Consider the following 12,247-nt stretch of genomic DNA (forward strand, 5'->3'; position numbering starts at 1 on the left):
GTAGTCAGGCACAGACACATTCTTGGATTGAAGAAAAGGAGGGAACAATTAGTGTGAAGCAACAGACAAAAAGAAAGGTCTACAAAACTCAAGGGAAAATCCAGAAGAGTTTCATATACAGAAAGTGAACCACAAAGAGAAAACAAGAGCTGTTCTCCATATCCACAGTGGATAATACTGGAAGCATCAGGCTTAGGGGAACTTGAACTGGGATATAAATTAGAAGTCAGGAGGGGAATACAAAGGAACAGATTACTGGTCAGAGCAAGAAACTCCATCACTGGGGTCTTGTAAAACAACTTGGGATACATATAAAGTGGGTACAGATGGAATAGTTTGATTCCAAATGTTTCCACCACTACTTCTCTAATATGCTGTATCAAGGAAGAATTTGCAGTTGACATTTTGAAGAAGATTGGTTTAATAGAGAAAGAATAAATGTCTTCAATAACTTATACAAAAACATAATGTTAACCACTGCTTTTTAAGGAATAAGGCTGCTGCTGGAAGGACCTACTCTTTCAGCCAATACAAAAGGGAGTAGCAGTCTCAGCAGTTGGGGCTGAAGGAATAACTGATAGAAGAAAAATATCTCTGGAAGACTAAATATTACACAGAATTATATATTGTAATATGGCCATTAACTTTGTGCTTTATGTAGAAGCCAGTAAGCATGACAAAGACGTAAACGGGTAGACTGAGAAATAGCTGTTTTATACCTGATTTTTTCATTATTCTTGGAAAAAATATTTGCATTTGACCAGATTTGTACCCTAAAAATCATCAAATAAGTAAGCGGTTACCATTTGTACTGTTGCCCCTCCAAAGATTACACTCTCCACAAATCCATGTTATACATTCTAATATGCAATAAAATTAATTACTAGTGGTCTAAAAATTGTCTACTATTTACTGAGCAGTGCTTCCCCTCCAGGCTATGCAATGCAGGGGAATTCAGTGAAGCAAGGAGTGCAGAAGTGTACTTGATTCTTCAGTACCTTTTGTCAGGGACTGAAGGTACAAAGAGGAACTCTGAATCCACTATTCACCTTTGATAGGGGTTTCCCCACCCTCTTTTCCCATGGATACATGTTGTTATATTATGTACAAAGAGAGTGGCAACCATGTACGTACACCCATTCAGACCACAAACACTACAGTCACTGTCAAGATCTAGCAGCCTATCTCTCACTGTCCAGCAGTGCCAGCCTCTTTGCACCCCTCATCACCTTTTGTTCAGTTTGTGTTGAGAAGGAGTGCACAACTACATGCTCTCTGCTTTCCAAATGGGCCTTCAGCCATCTCTGAAGTTGGCGGGAGGTGTGTATCTTTTTTCCCATTTCACACAAAAAAAAAAAAAAAAAAGAAAGAAAAAAAAAATGCACCTGGCCAGGAATGCTCTTAATGTTTCTCCCAATAAATCTTTCCACATCCTCTGTTGGTTACTGGATTCAGTACGCATTCCTTTGCAGTAATAAATTATTTAAGTTTTTGAACATAAAAGGAAGCAAGAGAGAGAAATTTAACTTCCACAAGAGAGACTGAAAGTGACACCATAAGATTACTTTAAACTGAAAAAAAAAAAGCTTTTTATAAATCTAAACCCAAAACTAAGGCTTCACTGCTAAATTCTGTGTTCTGAAGGAAAGACATGCGAAGAATTATGAATAGTATTTGTAACCCATGCAGTACAGCACAGCAGTGGGTACAGTAACACCATTTGATAGAGCAAAGTCCACAGATCACTATTTTTCAGCATAGGCATCACCATGAACTCTACATTTTCACCAGCAACAAACAAGAGCCTGCACTCACACTCATAAAAATCTATACCAATGACCCACTGTTTCACAGCTGCTATGACGGCACTGCTGTTAGAAAAATGCTGCCCACACAGTTCATCTTTCATTGTGGTCACACATCCACTGTTTGGTCTCTATGAACTTTCAGCAAGTGTTAATGTCAATGGGTACCATTTTTCCTGCATGGAGGAATTCAATTCTACACCTTTGCTACATATGTACTTCTATATCAGATGCTGGTGGTGAGACACTGGAACAGGTTGCCTAGAGATGCCGTGGATGTCCCATCCCTGTAGACTTTTAAGGAGAGGCAGGCAACATGATCTAGCTGTGGATGTCCCTGTTCACCACAGGGGAGTTGGACTGGATGAACTTTGAAGGTCCTTTCCAAGTCTAAGGATTCTATGATTCCATGGTATTCTGTCAGACTGCCCCTCCACTACTTCACTATTTCACCCTTGAATAAAATACGAGTAACCCTCATATTATCCAATTTAAGATAACAAACGTAAGAGGAAACATACCCTTACCTTTTTACGGTTAAAACTGATGGTTAAATTTTATAACATATGATGTACTGACATTCTCAGAAGGGCAGGAGACCATCAGAGGGGTTATATTTATACTGTTGCTCCTTCCTGATAACAGTCCCACACAGGCCTCAGGGCCAGCTGTGCAAGGACTGGGGTGCAGTGCCAGACCTCCCAGCCAGCGTTGGCACTGAGGCACGCTGTTTGGTCATGCAGAGGTTAAGCACGTGCTGATCTGAACTTTCTTTATTCTCACAGCCATCGTGTTACTGGAAAGAGGCAGAAAATAGCCTGAAGAAGTGGACTCTTCCAGGAATTTCCAGATAATCATATAAGCTCTCTCCTTCTGAGAATCAAAACTTGCTCTCACACCAGGAATCCCTGTGGTAGTGTCTGTCACGGTCCCTGCAGTATTATTTAACTTTTGATGACCATTTCTATTCTGTGCAATCCATCAGAAAGCAAACAGGAAAAGAAATTTTAGCAACTGAAAGAGAACACATTGTTCAAAGTAAAGGGGAAAGACTTCCTGAGGCAATAGTTAAGTTGCATCTTCACTATTCTTTCCCCTCCCCTAAATCCTACAAAGAATTTATTTCATTTTAGGCCTTCACCGTGCATTTAAGCACATATTTTCAATGATATTTCACTTTTTCCTAAGTAGTTATAGGTAATTCAGAAGCCAACAGTGTTCATAAAGAATACAAAAAGCCTTTAGATGACAGGATTAAACAACGCAGGAACGAAAAAGAATGTTGTGAATCTTTATTAATCTACACTTAAACAAATACATGAATACTTCAAGTCTCCTGGCTATACCCCTAAAACACCCATGTTTTTGACACTGCAGTGTTATTCCTGGCAATGGTGCTGATTACACCTGATGGTGCCTACAGGGAGGCTTCAATAAGGATGCCAGGACAAATCTAATCTACCACACCTAACTCCATTGCACATACAGGCCTCCAAGCCTCTTTTATATTCAATGGCATAGCACTAAATCTTTCAAAAACCTCATTATTAGTTGCAGGAAGTCAAATAATCAAGCAGAACCAGGTCCTCACATGTCTAATTGCCTGACATGTTCAGATATATTGTAACCACGATAAAAAGCAGGATGTAAGAAAAGCAGGAGCAATACAAATGCTCATGTAGCCCACAAGAGCACTCACATTATTGCCCACCCACTGCTCAGTTTGGCGAACTCCAAGAGGAGAACATACTTCAGCGCACTACTCAGAGAGTGCATATCCATGCATGCACTGGATGGATCAAACACAAATAGTGCTTTCACTCATCAACGAAATCTTTAAAAAAAGACCGTGACCTTTAAATAAGACTCAGAGGCAGCAACAATTTTGATGACTGAAGTTCCACATGATCAACTAATGTGCTATGATCCCCCCTAAACCATTGTGATATTCACTGTCTATTCATTTCATCCATTTGACTTAATTGAGTCTCTCGTAAAAAAGGAAAACCAAAAACCCCTAACGTTTCTTGGCCATTAATAAATAGAATTTTTTTTATTGTTTGAACAGATGATTAGCTACATTTATAGGCTAAAAACAAAACTTTTACCACTTTATATTTATGTACTTTGGAATAGAAAGTACTCAGAAACACTGCCAACCTTATAAACCATAAATCCACATAACAGCACAGCACTTTGATTCCAAAATAAAATATCCACTTTGTCTGTTATTAAATAGTAAAAGTATTCCAACATAACCATATTGTATGATGGTTGTAACTCACATTCAGAATTTATTTGATGTACAGTAGGGGTTTTCTGGTCGGCAGAATAAGACTGGAAATGGATACAGGGACAGAGTTAAAGTTGTGTTTGGAACACGTAATGTGATACTTTACAAATGTGCATTTATTTAAGAAACTGTGAGGGTATCTGCGTATTTATTGACATTCTCCTCACGATTCATTTCCTTGCTTCAATCTGTTTAGGATTTTTTTTCCAGCTGTAACTTCATATACACACATTTCCATTTACATATGTACTAGTTCAATTTAAGCATAGCTCAAAAAACACACAGCCCCCTTTTTAGCTCCAAAAATATCTCCATAGGTATTACCTCTGCCTTTTACTCTACTGCTCCCAAAGAGTAAAACAGCTGTATTCCATTACTTGCACTCCGTTTTGCTGTAATGTTGTTTGACTTTACCGTTAAAACAGTTTCTTCAAATGAATAGGACTGCAATGTTAGCCCTGATCACTCAGCTGATAGGAAACCTGAAAACACAATTTAAAGATTGTGCTAAACTGAGGGCACATCAGTGTGAATACAGCTGCATCTGCATCGGGAAAGGCAAGGGGCCAGAGCATTGCTGGCACTGGCGTGCCCTCACCCTTGCTGTTCCATTGTGAGACAGCTCCTTAGCACAGTTTTGGCTCCCGCCTGCTAGCATGTTCCCAGACAATGGCTGGGCATGGTTCAGGGGACAGCACAGGCCAGGAACTGCTCCCATGAGGCAGGCTGAATGAGGCCACCCTCTTTTGGGAAAAAGAGAGCTTTGCCATATGGGCATGAGACACGCTGTTTCTTAGCCCTAGGACATGACAACCATCATTACAGATCTGTCCTAGGCAGCACTGTAAAGTAACAGCTGTGCCTTTCTCTCTCAACCCAAATGCATCAAGAATACATAGACCGACAAAGAAATCTACCCCCCAGAACACAGCGCAAATACCACGTAGTCATCACATAAACAAACTCATTTAGATTTATAAACAACAACAAACAAACAAAAAACATGAACTGCTCTACAGAAATCTTTCCCTCTCAACAATTTCAGCATGACAAAGGGAAAGAGAGAGGCAAACCACACTGCAAGACGGTACTCGTGCTGTATCTCACATTCCTGCCATTGTATGGAAAATGCTGGAATCCAGCAGAGAACGGCTTGATGAAGAACGCACACCCCTCCCCTTCACAGGGTGGGCCTGTGTGTACAGCAGGCACACCACAGGGCATGAATAGAGAAGGAAATGGCTGAAAGGGCCTGTGTTCTGGCAAGTGCACTGCAATAGCCACTCTGGCAGCGCAAGAGGAGCTGCCGGTAGTGTAAATCTCTACTCAGTGCTGCAAGTTAGGCCTAGGCCAAACCAGGTGTGTTCAAAAACTTTCCTCACGCCACAGACCAACATTGTTTTATCTGCAGGGAAACCGAGAAGAAAAACCAGCCTTAAAAACCTCATTATTTGACATTTTTTTTCTTCTTCTTCTTCTTCTTCTTCTTTTTTTTTTTTTTTTTTAATCTAAAATCAGATCTGGGAGGACTTATGGCTTTTTTCACAATATAAAACAGTGTTTATTCAAATCTCAGCAGAGATTCATGAAGAAGCATTTTTTTTCTGCTCAAGATATGTAGTGGCATGCATTCACAAATTAAGGCAATTTCCATTTGTATAACAGTACAAATTAATCCCCTTCTTTTTCAAATGCTCCCACACCAGATTTTTTAGTCCATGTGCCAAAGGATCTATTGATAAGTACAATCTCATACATAATATCAATGCAGTAATTTACCTCAATAAGCAGACAGCTATGCAGATCATCCTAAAAGATAAGAAAACTATTTCTCTGAATATTTTTAGCTTTCCTTTCAAGTAACACATAAATAAGTTAGCATTCGAGTTCAGATAGGTAGCTGGGTTCAAACTCACTGCAGCAGGTTCACAACTCAACCTTTGCATCTACAGTCTTGCTTCTTTTCTCAACTAAGAAAATGCAATGGATTCTTCCCCATCATTGGACAGAAACAAATAATTCAGAAATCCAAGTGTGCTGCATGCAATGGAGAACTGAGAAGTGAGTAGCACGAGAAAAATCCATCTCTGCTAGTGGAGCCAAGTTAATAATGAATCCAATAGTATAAACTCTGATATGTCTGAGTTTAGTGCAGTTAAACAGTTGCATATGCATACTACAGTTTAGCCAAATCCAGACAAATTGTACATAAATGTGTAGGACTGCACTGTATCTCCCAGTCTGTACTGCACTACTCATTAACCACACCTCCTATATTTTACCACAAGAAAATAGAAAGCCATCCGCTCATAAAATGACTGTATAGTGACACTGAGGGTAGACAAGTGTTTTAAATCTTCTGGAGTCTGTAAGAAGTCCATCTCCAGTGCTACCACATAGATTTTTTCACCTAAGATTCACAGACTTAAAATTGAAGGTAAATGACACTCATTTGTTGAAAACAAAGAAACAAACAAAAGCACAATGTGGACAAAAACAAATGAATTACTTTCTCAAGAATGAACAGAATACACAGAATTCTTCTAAATGAGCAGTTTTAAAACATCTCCATTATTGTGTTCTGCAACATGTAGGTGACAAGGGTTCAGTTCAGTTCCCTTCTTTGTGTGATTAGTCCACTGCCCCCCCTCCCACACTTTTCTGGTGGACTGAGGTTAAAATTCCTGTGGAGAGAGACCCGTTTGAGGGAGATAGAGTATGCCTAAGAGAAAGATGACACAATTTCAGCCTAGATGGTAGTCCAGGTGCCTGAGGGGCAACTGCGAGCTGCTTTCTGTAACCCTTGCTTGGTTTTATTCTTCTCATATCAAGGAGAGGATCAGTCTTGGAGCAGGCACAAGCTAGGTGCCAATGCCTCTGTTGTTTGCCAACCTAGGCGCTGTATTTCCTTGTTCTTGCCCTCTCCAAGGACTTCGTTTTTCCTGTAAGAAAAACTGTTAGTAGGATCATACTAAATAATTCATAGAATTCCTAGACCAAAAATTCTCTGAAAAGGTTGCTATGAAGAGCAGTTTCAGAATATTCATTTCTTGCAGCTTGAGCAAGTTTTCATTCAGCACTTACCACTATCTGATCTGAGCTGCTGGCAGTGGCAAGCATGCCAGCAGTGATAGCACAGCCAGCTCACAACCACCTTCCTTCTACGCTGTTCAGAAAGCTACCTGATGCTTGAACTAGCAGCCAATTCTGCCACCTGTATGTGACTGGGAGAGAAATAAGTCATTTAGCACATGTGGTTGTCTGCAAATTTGGAAGTACATTACGTGTCTGAGGTTTCTTAGAGGTGGTCTCTTAACACAGTATGACACCAAATAAGATTATAATATGAAAGGTATTAATGTTAATGAATGTTACTCTTCTACCTAACAGGTCCTATGAGATACCACTCTGGTAACCTTGTAAAACACACCATAAGAGCTTTTAGGGGGAAGGGACAATTGCTTCTTACTATCATCACAGGAAAAATGAAATGCTCCTAGCACACAGAAAACTGGCACTCTCCTCTGAGAATCACCATTGCAAGCTGCTGAAAAGCTGAGTGACGTTGACTGGCCAAGTCTTTCCTCTGATTTCCAGTAAGCTCTGGAACAATCCAATAGGACTGACAAATTAGTGTGGGAGTGGGATGTAAGTCTTTATCCTCACAGCATCAGCAACATGTAACAGCATTTCTTCCTGTGTGTATGTGGCGGATCTTCTGCTGCCTGTTGCACTGCAAGGGTCTGTAAATATATATTTTGTTAGGCTGTGGCCATCAGTCCTGCAGGTGGCCAGGAATACATAGCAGACCTACCACACATGCAGACAGAGAAACGGGTTGAGTAGTGCCGGCCTTCTGTAAACTATAACGCTCTAGTCATGCAAATCACTTGCAGACTGCTGGAGTGCACCAGCCACCAACCAAGAGTGGAGTAACTGCATCATGTATGAATGGATTTGACAGATGGGGTAGTAGCAGAGCAAAAGCAGAGCTTAAACAGAATTTAAGCCATTTTTATCCTATTACAAGCTGAGAAATACAGCACTTCTAAGCTCAGTGCCACTTGATGAGCAGCTCTAGGGAAGCTATAGGAAATACGCAGTATGTAGGAAGGCAGAAATATAGGTGTAGAAAAAGCTGAGAGAAGTGGTGGGAAAAAAGCTAGGAGAAAAGGGAGAAGGAACAGCAGGGGTGAAAGCGACTGTCTGACGCTTCATTCTTTGGAGAGTTTTTCCTTTAAGCTGAGCAATGCTTATATTTTGGTATTTCAGTAGTCCACATGAAAATATTTTTCTCCTTCTTCCTAACTAACCTAAGGCAATTCCATGGAAAATTCTTCTTTTCCTATGTACTTTTGAAGGCACGGAATGATATTATGTTACTTGAATTAAAATACAAAAATGTTCCACACATTTTCTAATGCATGATTCAGTTTCATACTCATCATCCTTTTATTATTAATAATTTAGGAAGTTTCTCACCCAGAGGGTGGTGACACACTGGATCAGGTTGCCCAAGGAGGCTGTGGATGCCCCATCCCTGGAGGCATTCAAGGCCAGGCTGGATGTGGCTCTGGGCAGCCTGGTCTAGTGCTTGGCGACCCTGCCCATGGCAGGGGGTTGAAACTCAACGATCACTGTGGTCCTTTTCGACCCAGGCCATTCTATGATTCTATGATCCTTTACCTTTTTCTCAGTAATTATGCTACCACTGAGAGAAAAGAAACATATACTATTACAAGAATAACACAGTAATAAATACACCATAATACTAGAATGAAAGAAAATACCTTTAGATAAATTCTGATTTCAGATAATTTACAATTTTGTAGGTCAGTGGAGACCCATGACTCTTCTTCTTGACCTTCTGTTAGAATAACCCAGTACATTTCATCCAAAGTCTGCATAGCAGTTCCTTCAGATTAAGTACATAACTATCTCAGCTCTCAAAAGACATGCCTTTGCTAAAGATCAGGAGATATTACCATCGATGCCTGAGGCTCTACCTGTTAGGAAAACTGTGTCATATACAGCAGGAAAGAAAGAAAAAAAAAAGTCTTCAAAGAAATCTAGTAGCACATTTCTACACAATGAGATCAGAGATCATCAGCGTAATCATAAAATTATAATCACAAAATCATAGAATCATATCACTTGGAAGGGACATTTAAAGGTCATCTAGTCCTACTCCCCTGAAATGAACAGGGACATGTACAGCTGGATTACGCTGCCCAGAGCCCAGTCTAGCCTGACCTTGAATGTCTCCAGGGACAGGGCATCCCATAAGTAAACATCACGCATTTGAATGCTTCTCTTTACTGTTAAAGCACTATGCTATCCTTACTATCAAAAAACACCTAATAGAGACAGAGAAAGCAATACAACACTTCTTCATATTAATTTCTAATAAGAGCGAAAAGTACATATTTTATGGTTCATTTAACACAGCACATTTCAAAATTACAGGCTTTTCCCTTCTACCCCATATAATACTGAATACATAGATTGTACCTTATTTCAAGGGCAAAGAAAAGTGAACACAGTACTTTGCAAATGTCTAGGTTGCTAATATGCAGCATAACACTGTAAATGTTTTAGCTATCACAGATAATAAACTTCTGCCTACAAATAAGCAGGATGGGAGTTTACATAATTTGTAACATACTGTTTGACTTACAATTTGTGACTGTGGTTAACAGAGATATAAAGACTGGGCAACTTTTAATTGCTGTGACTGTAACAAAACGGGAAGGTCTTCAGAAAGAATGAGTGATGCAGTTGAATCCCTGGAGAGTTGAATCCTTAGAGAAAATCTAAGCATTTTTTCCATTCACTCAGTTGAAAGCACATTTTCTCTCCTCCTCTAGGTGCTAACTTCATACAGAAAGTTATGCATAATAAATATCCTGCCTCCAAAAGAAGCAGGGGCATGATTAGATCCAGTTCAGTGTAAGTGTTCTCTTCAGTCATTAAAATCTTCATTCTACAACTCCTACAGAGTGTGAATAATCTGAAATGCAAGCTCATGGCTGTGGTAATGATTGGAAACACTTCTCTTGATTACAGATAATTAATTTGAGATGATTCAGAAGAAAAACTCTATAGCCTATTAAAAAACAAAATTAAAACTTCTCCTTGGGGGAAGAAATAAAAACCAAGAGATTCTGAGGGTCAAAGTATGTGTACACATGTGCTGAGCTATTGTTCGCATCCCAGCCTTGCGGCTTCCAAACTTTTCAGATGATAATATCAGTTCAGTGGGGTAAAGGCCACATACCACTTTTTGGTTACAGAAAAATAAACGAAAGGAACTCCAGCACTAGCAGCCCAGGGACGGTACAGAGACTAAAACTCAACTTTAGACTCCACATTTTGCTCTAGAAAACCTAATGTGTAATTGCTTTTGAAATTCTGAGAGATCAATTTAAAAGCAGCTTTAAAGTAACTCAAATGAGGTTAGTAGTGAGACACAGTGAGAAGGACTGGCAGTCCAGAAGTTCACTGATAGCAGATTTCCCTAATGTGATGTTCTTCATCAAAACTAGCAAGTTGCTTGCAAGAGGTTCTCAAGCTGCATCATCTCACCATTATTTGAGGGACTTAAAAAACTGAAAGTTGGAAATATTCTTCAATGATATATTAACACATAGAATTGAATATCCATGCCATGTATTTCAACTCGGCACTCAAATTCTACTTCTTTGAGAATATTCAAGTGACCTTTACATATGGCACATGTCTCATCTCATTCAGGGAGGTGATTGTCCCTCTCTACTCTGCCCTTGTGAGGCCCCATCTGGAGTACTGTGTCCAGGTCTAGAGCCCCCAGTATAAGAAAGACAGAGAGCTGTTGAAGAGGGTCCAGAGGAGGGCCACAAAGATGATCAGAGGGCTGGATCACCTCCCTGCGAAGACAGGCTGAGGAAGCTAGGCTTCTTCAGCCTGGAGGAAAGAAGGTTGCGGGGTGACCTCATTGCAGCCTTTCAGGACCTAAAGGGAGCCTATGAACAGGAGGGGAGTCAACTCTTTGAAAGGGTAGATAATAGCAGGACAAGGGGAAATGGTTTTAAGTTGAAGGAGGGAAGATTTAGGTTGGATGTCAGGGGGAAGTTCTTTACTATGAGAGTGGTAAGATGCTGGAACAGGCTGCCCAGAGAGGTTGTGGATGCCCCATCCCTGAAGGTGCTCAAGGCCAGGTTGGATGGGGCCCTAGGCAGCCTGGTCTAGTATTAAGTGTTGAGCTTGGTGGCCCTGCATGTGGTGGGGGGGATTGGAGATTCATGATCCCTGAGGTTCCTTCCAACCAAGGCCATTCTGTGACTCTGTGATTCATCTTTAGTTTCTCTTTCTGGCTACTGCTGAGGTATAGGGATATGAACTGAATCCCAATATGGAATGTATAAGGAAATAACAATAATTCTAAAATATATTACCTGCTCTGAACTCTCCATTTCTCCACTCTCTAGCTCTCTGTCTGTCTTCCATAGCTCATGGCCTAAAGCCAGTAAATAAAGAGCACGTGTCTGTGTTGTACTGTTCAGCTAAGCAATGTGCCAACCACATGAATTTTGAAAAAATAATCTTAAAGTAAAGACGGTATTTGAAGTCTGGTATGAACAGAGGTACTGGAATCAAGAAGCAGCTGCAAATATCCAGTGTCAAATCCAGCAGACAGATCAGAGAAGAATCACAAAGGCACACTGGGAAACCACTGTGGCAAAAGTGCTCCTGCATGCTGGAAGGACTGAAGAGCACAGGACACGGGGTATCTTTTCATGGAATAATGAACAATAAATAAAGATGAGTAGGGCATAAGGGAATACCATGACTCTTAACGATACAGCTAGAGAGTCCTCAAGTTAGCTAACTTACTGCAAGTTTGACTGGAACAGCACAAAATGTCAGCATAGATTGACCACATGCACTTCCTCACTTTTCTCATGTGGTTTCTGTAGTCCGTAAGTAGCCCATGCTGTGATGGCCCCAACCTGACCACATCTCCATAGCTCGAATGGCACGGAGGGATCCCTCCTGCCCATGGATGCTGATTAAACAGTCACACAGCTGGAGGGGCTGATAGCCAAGTTCCAGAAGAAACTTTCTCTTGAGTATAAGCCCAGTGACAGGAAGGCAGAAGAGGGCCCATAAC

The 12,247-nt window shown here is 40.5% G+C and overlaps 1 protein-coding gene and 1 long non-coding RNA gene across 5 annotated transcripts in view; one reads left to right on the forward strand and one right to left on the reverse strand.

Annotated features, from left to right (window-relative positions):
- The window catches only part of LOC121109765, a 41,037-nt gene that overhangs the window by 14,914 nt on the left and 13,876 nt on the right, over positions 1 to 12,247 (forward strand). The window lies entirely within an intron of this gene.
- The window catches only part of ISPD (isoprenoid synthase domain containing), a 112,216-nt gene that overhangs the window by 3,237 nt on the left and 96,732 nt on the right, over positions 1 to 12,247 (reverse strand). Inside the window, exon 10 of one of the 3 annotated variants that reach the window (XM_046929476.1) lies at positions 5,634 to 7,040. The exons of the other annotated variants lie outside the window; for them this stretch is intronic. Coding sequence (XP_046785432.1) covers positions 6,960 to 7,040 — 81 coding nt within the window. The 3' untranslated portion in view covers positions 5,634 to 6,959. Of the gene's footprint in view, positions 1 to 5,633; positions 7,041 to 12,247 lie in introns of those variants that run through there. 3 annotated transcript variants of the gene reach the window in all.

This window comes from Gallus gallus, chromosome 2 (assembly GCF_016699485.2).
Source record: "Gallus gallus isolate bGalGal1 chromosome 2, bGalGal1.mat.broiler.GRCg7b, whole genome shotgun sequence".
Taxonomy (NCBI): domain Eukaryota; kingdom Metazoa; phylum Chordata; class Aves; order Galliformes; family Phasianidae; genus Gallus; species Gallus gallus.